The 8,137-nt window shown below is 36.5% G+C and overlaps 1 protein-coding gene across 1 annotated transcript; it reads right to left on the bottom strand.

Annotated features, from left to right (window-relative positions):
* Nucleotides 1-1,819: 1,819 nt before the first annotated feature.
* Nucleotides 1,820-2,749, bottom strand: LOC309858647 (olfactory receptor 4P4-like; the record flags this gene model as incomplete). The annotated part of the gene is made up of 1 exon (XM_082751359.1): nt 1,820-2,749. One exon carries the CDS (start codon nt 2,747-2,749, stop codon nt 1,820-1,822), a length of 930 nt encoding a protein of 309 aa, XP_082607485.1.
* Between the last annotated feature and the right edge of the window lie 5,388 nt (nt 2,750-8,137).

Below are 8,137 nucleotides of genomic sequence, written 5' to 3'. Positions count from 1 at the left end.
CTATGAAATAGGCAGAATGTTTTCCCTTCATATTCCATAGGTTTTCATCGACCATGGCGGGGGGGGGGGGAGTAATTAGGTTTGTGAAAACTTTTAAGATCAGAAATACTAAAGAAACTTTCCTGACATTAAAGACAAGCACTACCTCATTTATGGTTTTACCTAGACTTCTTCTTGGCTGTGGGGCAGAAGTAATTCAATTTAGAAAACTGTGTGTGGAGACAATACAATCATTCTGCTGAGAAAAAGCAAGTGCTTTGGCAGAGAGAAACGTCTTCCCAAATGGGAACCAAAACACAGAGCTGACTGGATTATGTGGTTCAAAAGACAAGGGATAACTGAAAATTAAAATATTAGCACCTCCAAATGCAGAAAATAAGTAAAAGAACCAATAGGTGGTTGAGAGTCTCCCACTTCTCATTTGTTCCCTGATAGTTACATGAGATGTATGTTGAATTTTTAACCTTTCTGACATTTCATATTTTATAAATAATTCATGATAATTATTAGTGTATGGTGAATTTCTGATTATGTGAGAACAAACTATAAAGTCAATAAAAAGAGAAGATAGATTATTTGAATTTAATTCATTAATTGTTTATTTCTTAATCTGTGTGGGTTATTGCTGGAAAATGGATAAAAGAAAAATAAAGATATAGTGCATCTTTGACTGAGTTGACTCAAACCAGGAAAACAGAAGAAAAAATACTAATATGGGGCAGAGGATTAATTTAAAAGGAGTAAATGTACAGTTTCATAACAACCGTAAAACAGAGAAAAATCAGAAATACTTCTAGTCTATCCATGAATTATCAAAAACTTTTGGAAAAAGAAAATATCAGGAGTATGACTAACATTTAAGACATGTTAAATGTTAGACTAACATCTAACACATAGTGGGGGCAGCATTATAAGTAGGAAAGGTAGAAGAAACAGTCATAGAGCTTATAGACTGTAGAGTATGTTTGAAGAATGTGGAGTTCGGTGTCGTTGGTTGAAAGCATTGTAGCAAAGGGGGAAGAAAATGAAGATAGGTAAGGAAAGAGGTAAGATATATAACGTGTTTCCAGTAGCCATATATCCTCCCAAAATCTTCACATGTTTTAGCCAAAGTAGTGCTACAACTTTATAAAGAACAATATTATACATTTCATAGTCATTTGAAAAATGAGTATGCCTATATAATTAAAGCAAATTGCCAAGATACAAAGATGAAAATGTACCCGAGTCAGCAATCACCCAGCTCTCCCTGACCCCCCAACCTGTCATTGTAACATCATAATTTCCACCAATGTAATGCCTTCTGAGATTAACAAATTTGGCCAGGACCAATTTTGAAAAGCAAGAGGGAAATTTGGGTTTTATTCAAGGAAAATAGGGTTCCATCTATATCTTTGGAGAGGGCTGTGCTATGATTAGGCATGTGTTTTAGAAAGACATTTCTAGCATTCCTCAAACCCATTCAACCACATCTGTCACTAGTTGGAAACTTTAGCATGCAGATTGCAACCTGAACTCTCTTCTTTGATTCTTAAAATGTTAGAGATCATTTAGTCCAGCTCCCCAAAGAAAGCTATATATTTTCTACAACATCTCAAATAATAAATGCTCTGGGAACACAGTGTCAGAAGTAAAATAAATATCATCTTTACACGAAATCTTTTTTAAAGATTTTATTTATTTATTTGACAGAGCGAGCACAAGCAGGGGGAGTGGCAGAGGGAGAATCAGGCTCCCTACTGAGTAGAGAGTCCTATGCAGGACTTGATTCCATGACCCTGAGATCATGGCCTGAGCCAAGTGAATCACCCTGGTGCCCCTACCGGAATTTTGAATGTGCCATTTTAGACCACACCTTCCCCATGGCGATTTTCATCTCCATGTTTCTTAGGGTATAGATGAGAGGATTCAGCATGGGAGCAATAACAGTGTAAAACACAGAGAGTTCCTTATCCTTGTTCTCACTCCCGGCAGGTAGAATATAAATATAGATACAAGGCACAAAGAATAAGATGACAACCATTACATGAGAGCTGCAGGTTGAAAGAGCTTTACGTCTCCCTACAGAGGAGTGTGCCCTAAGATTATATAATATGAGAATGTAAGAAGCCACCAGGACGAGAAAGACAGCAACCACCACCATTCCTGAGTTAGCAATCACTAAGATAGTAACAATATGAATATCTTGGCAAGCTAGTTTTAAAAGAGGCTTCACATCACATATGTAGTGATCGATCTGATTAGGACCACAGAAAGGTAAATTGAGTACCGTGAGCAATAGAGCGCCAGAGTGCCAAAACCCCACACCCCAGGCCATGAAGACCAACGTGTTACACCTCCGCCGGTTCATGATGACCATGTAGTGCAGGGGCTTGGCAATGGCAACATAGCGGTCTAAAGCCATGGACACCAAGATGAATATCTCCACGCCCCCCAGCAAGTGGACAGTGAATAGCTGGGTCATACAGTCGTTATAGGATATGATCTTTCTTTCTGCGATGAAGTCCCTGATTAGCCTGGGGACCACTGTGGAGGTGTAGCCGAGATCCATGAGGGAAAGGTGACAGAGAAAATAGTACATTGGTTGTTCGATTAGATGGCTGCAGGTGATCGTGAGTAAGATGAGAAAATTTCCCATTAAGATTACCAAATAACAAAGTAGGAAGAAGAAAAAGAACAGTAGCTCCATTTGCTTATTTCCCCATGGACCCATGAAGACAAATTCTGTGACATTGTTCTGATTTTCCATGAGGTTGAGGATATTCCAGAGACACAACAGAAAATTAAGTTATCTGAAATAATACAGAACATATGACATCGTTAATAGCCCTTTTCGTGTTTTGTAATATTTACAAATTGGAAAAAAAAAAAGATGTAGGTTATAGAGACTTTGTTACAATCTTTAAAATCCTTTCAAATCAGGGGTGCCTCCATGGCTTAGTCTTTTAGCAACTGCCTTCAGCTCAGGTCATGTTACAGCTCCTGGCATCAAGCCCCGTATCAGCCTCCCCACTCAGTGGGAAGCCTGCCTCTCCCTCTCACTTCCCCTGCTTGTGTTTCCTCTCCAGCTATGTATCTCTCTGTCAAATAAATAAAATCTTAAAAAAAAAAAAAATCCTTTCAGATCGAAGGCCTCATTATATTTTAAATTATATTTAATGAAAGCATATTTTATGTTGGAAACTATTATAAACATTTTACATGCATTTAACTTACAGCAACCGAATGGTTACTGTTCTGATACTCATTTTACATATGGGGAAACAGAAAAATAGATTGCTTCAGTTAATTACATGAAATCATTAAGGTATTAAGTAGCAACCAAAAATATGAACCTGTATCAGATGCTATTTCCATTCTCTTAACATTGATGCCACATTACCTACTGAACAATGGCCTTGCAGCTGTTTTCCACCATCTTAGAAGATATGGGTCTTACTCCACCTCTGCCATTAACTACCTACATGACTTTAAAAAAGTCCCATCCCTTCTCTATGGTACATATAATTTATTTGTGTTTGTTGCGTGTGGTTGTCATATTTCTTTTCTATTTCATTTTTTAAAATTTCTTTTCGGTATTCCATAATTCATTGTTTATGCACCACACTCAGTGCTCCATGCAATACATGCCCTCCATAATACCCACCAATTCTTGTTGATTGACATATATGATAAAATTGGTTTCAGGTACAGAATCTAGTGATTCATTACTTATCATACAACATTCAGTGCTCATCACTATTGTGCTCCTTAATACTAATTACCCATCCATCTAGATCATCTCCCTCCAACTTCCCTCCATCAGCCTTCATTTTGTTCTCAGTAGGAAGAAGTCTCTTATGGCTTGCTTCCCTCTCTCTCTTTTTTTCCCTTCCCATATGTTCATCTGTTTTGTTTCTTAAATTCCACAAAGGAGTGAGATCATATGGTAATTGTCTTTTTCTGGCTGACTTAGTTCACTTACCATAATACACTCTAGCTTCATCCACATTGTTACAAATGGCAAGATTTCATTATTTCTAATGACTAATATTCCACTGTACATACAAGCCACATCTTCTTTATCTATTCATCAGTTAATGGACATTTGGGAATTTATATATAATGTCCCAATCACACAAAATGTTCCATATATCCAGGAGAACTAAAGATATATTCTTGAAATAAGGACAAAATCAAGGCTCTGAATCATAGCAGAGATTGGTTGATTATTAGTTGATAATAATTTCAGTGAGACCTCTTTTGACAGGTTTGGTGAAGATTCAGAACATGGAGAGACAGGGAGAAAGGAACTGGGACACAATCTGGAATCTGAATATAAGTTCCCCAGTCTGTTATAGCAGTTTATTATTATATACAAGCTTTCCCTTTTTTCTAATCATTTTAAAGACACATTTTGAGGTTGCTGTTTAAAATGCTAGAATCACTGTGGAGAGCTAGTTATCTTCTATTGATATATTGAAGAACCCAAGGCAATTAAAGAATGTGCTGCATGTTTAACCATGCAGTTAAGCAGCGTAGCCACCTAGAAGCAATAGACCTTGGAGCAGAGAGTGACTATATTGAGCCATCACCTTTTACCTGTAACCAAATGTCTGCCACAGCAGACATAATTTGCCTAAAAGTCTTAAAGTCAATGAATTATTTTAATGGTGCCACTGAAGGAACAGTATGATGTAATGGACAGATTTCTAGTCTGATGATCATGAAGGTGAGCGTCCAAGCTCCTATGTCTTGTTACCTTTCTCTTGCTAGTATGGAGCAATTCATTCTCCCTGATCCTCTTTCTTCAGCTGGTATTGGAACCAATCACACTAGATCTGTCTGTCCTGTTTCAAGGTCAAAATAAATAAAGTTCCTTTAGGGAATTAAAACATAGAGGCTTATGATTCTGATATGATTAAGTCTGAAGAAGAGTGCTCCCCAAAATGGAAAGGAACAAGTTGCTGTATAAGAAGATAGTTATCAGTACTTCCATCAGTTTGTTGGCTTTACCTGTGGATTTTATATTCTTCCACAATGGGATAGTTGAACAGCTCATGTTAGACATACATTGAATGCAAAGAAAAAAAAATGATGTTAGTATAAATTTGTTCTGGGTTAATAAAACAAAGCTTAACAATATATTTATTTATATAAAAATTGAGACTATCAACACTTACTTCTTGTTTATGTGGCAGACTATGATCAGTTAAAGGATATATGAACTTATACACAACTTTTCATAAAATTGCAGAACAAAGCTGTAACAAGTTCTCTCTTGGTTAAGACACAACATCTCTCAACATTTGATCCAGCATTGTTCAGTTTACAGTGACTGAATATTAGTTGGGAAAAGATAAGCCCATATGGGGGGGGGGGGCTTTCACAAAGCAGTGACCATAAAAATCTCTGGGAATGTTGCCTTATGCATAAATACCCTCTGTTCATATTTGAGTCATTTTCCTTTTGGTCATTATTTAATCCATTAAATAAAAATCCTGTTTTTCCTCGCTCTCTCTCTCTCTCTCTCTCACACACACACACACACACACACACCATATATATGTATGAACAGGGTTTTTGGAGTAAATTTAGAGTCCACCTTTTTACATACTTATTTATTTAAGGAATTTCTCTCAAGAATGGCTCCTTAGATTTTAAATCACTTGAGAAAAATCTATGAGGAATTCTTTGCATACATATGTTAACTACAGGTTAAAAGGAAAAGAAGTTTCATTAGCTTATTTGGAAGTGGAAATTATGACTGAGGACAAGAGAATCTATGGATAGCGTAAAAATCCATCAAGGACAATTTGACATTATTTTTCTGGCTTTTTAAAAATATTTATTCATTCATTCATTTATTTATTTTAGAGAGAGGGAGAGAGGGAGAACAAGCAAGTAGAGGCAGGTTAAGGGGCAGAGAGAGAAGAGAAAGAGAATCTCAAGCAGATTCCACACTGCATGCAGAGCCTGCCCCCGGGATTGATTTCAAGGCCCTGAGATTGTGACTTGCATGGAAAGTAAGAGTCAGATCCTGACCTGACTGAGCCACCCAGATGTCCTGATTCTTCTGGCTTTTTAAAACTATTTATTACATCCAGGGCACCTGGGTGGATCAGTCTTTAAGCATCTGCCTTTGGCTCAGGTCATGACCCAGAGTCCTGGGATTGAGCCCCATACTGGGCTCCCTCCTCAGTGGAAAGCCTGCTCCTCCCTCTCCCACTCCCCCTGCTTGTGTTCCCTCTCTCACTGTATCTCTCTCTCTCAAATAAATAAAATTAACTTTATCACATCTATAATAAAGAAAAAACGTGAAATTGATATTTATGGGCTCAATTATTGACACATTTATACTAAAATGTTTAAAAATTGAATGGGAAATAATAATATATTCTAGGCACTTTAGTAACCTCTTTTCATTTAGCAACCATTTTGTCTACACTATGACCTGATGAGGTATATTTTGCAAATAAGGAAATTTAAACCCAAGGTTACACAAGTATGAGGGGGCAGTCTGTATTTAAACCTTTTCAATGTGATTTGGAAGCTCATACTTTATTGATTTTGCTTAAATACCCTCTCATAAATAAAAGCTGTAAACCTTCCCTTTGCCCTCAAATTATCATGGTTTTATCGTGAATATCCTGAATGACCACTCTTGAAAATAACCAACAAAAATATTTATTCCAGAAGAATTTAAACTTAAAGATAAGGATTCAATAAGATCGAATTTTTATGTAAAATAAATTGTTAAATATCCTAGTTATTTCCTCCCAATTTAAACATACTTATTTATGTATATATACATACATAATATATAAACATACATTACATTATACACATGCACACATACATACATAGTAATCAGGCTGTGAAGTTTTAAATGTCTTTGGAATGTCAGGGTGATCCTTTAGGCTGTGTTGTTATTTTAATTTCTGTGCCTGTGCTATAAAATAGCAAAGGCATGTGGAATGTCCCTGACTCTCCTGTGAATCTTCCATACAAAAGAAGCTTTCGGGAAAGTTTTACTGGGATTACCTTGAATTAAAAGCACAAGAAGGACCTGAGGGAAAATCTCCCACAGGCATTTTACAGTGGCCAGTGCGTTATGTGGTTATAATTTGAAAAATAAAGCCTACATTTTTATAAGGTCATACAGATGTTCTTGAGGCTTTTATCATTTATCTCGTGAGAGTTATTAGTGAGTGATTCAATACTTTTGCAGTGTTATAGCCCTGATGTAAAATTATGGGTATATATATTTTTTTCTATAAAGTTGCCAACCATTTAATTTCTGTAAGTCTATCAACCTCTTACAAACTCTTTTTTTTTTTTTCAGTGTACCAAGATTCATTGTTTATGCACCACACCCAGTGCTCCATGCAATACATGCCCTCCTTAATACCCACCACCAGGCTATTCCATCTCTCACCACCCTCCCTTTCTCCCTCTCTCCTCTTCAAGAATAATTTCCTTGAAGAATGAAGTCTCTGCTGTTGATCATAATACATAATATATATTTAACAATCTTGAATTATTTATCAATCCAATTATAACTTTTTTGTGCTACTGGATATTACTTTGTTTGGGCACTTGTTAGAATTTGGAAATACCACAGTGCATAATCATCCCCCCCCCGCTTTTTTTTGTTGTTTGTTTTTATCTTCCTTTGCTTTATCTCCCTCTCTTTGAGTGAGAGAGAAATAGAGTGTCAGTAGAACCTCATGGGGACAGGTTGAGTAAATCATAGCCCTTAGTACATCGCAGATGATCCTCCTGGGTTCACGCCAGGTCCATCTAGGGTTTTATTTTAATACATATTTTTCCTTTCTGCATTGCTCATCTCCACTTCTGCTTGCCCCTTCTCTGCACACACTCAACTTCACTAGCCTGAGATGTTGCACACTCCTTGGTTTCTTCTATAGCTGTCCATATCATGAAAGTAAATTCTTCCAATACTGCCCTTAAATTATAGCATTTGTCTTTTCCTGGCTGCATAACCCATACTCATATGCACACTCAGTAAAACAGCCTCTGAATGCATGAAACAAAATTAGGTAAATCCATATGAAAAATTATAAATCCATCTTCAAAGGAGAAAATTGCAATACTCCTTTTTTTTTGAATTATTGATGAGTAAAGCAAACATTAT

Source organism: Mustela nivalis, assembly GCF_964662115.1.
Source record: "Mustela nivalis genome assembly, contig: HAP1_SCAFFOLD_3054, whole genome shotgun sequence".
Taxonomy (NCBI): Eukaryota; Metazoa; Chordata; class Mammalia; order Carnivora; family Mustelidae; genus Mustela; species Mustela nivalis.
The sequence above is the reverse complement of the archived record's forward strand: the minus strand, read 5'-3'. Positions and strand labels throughout refer to the sequence as shown.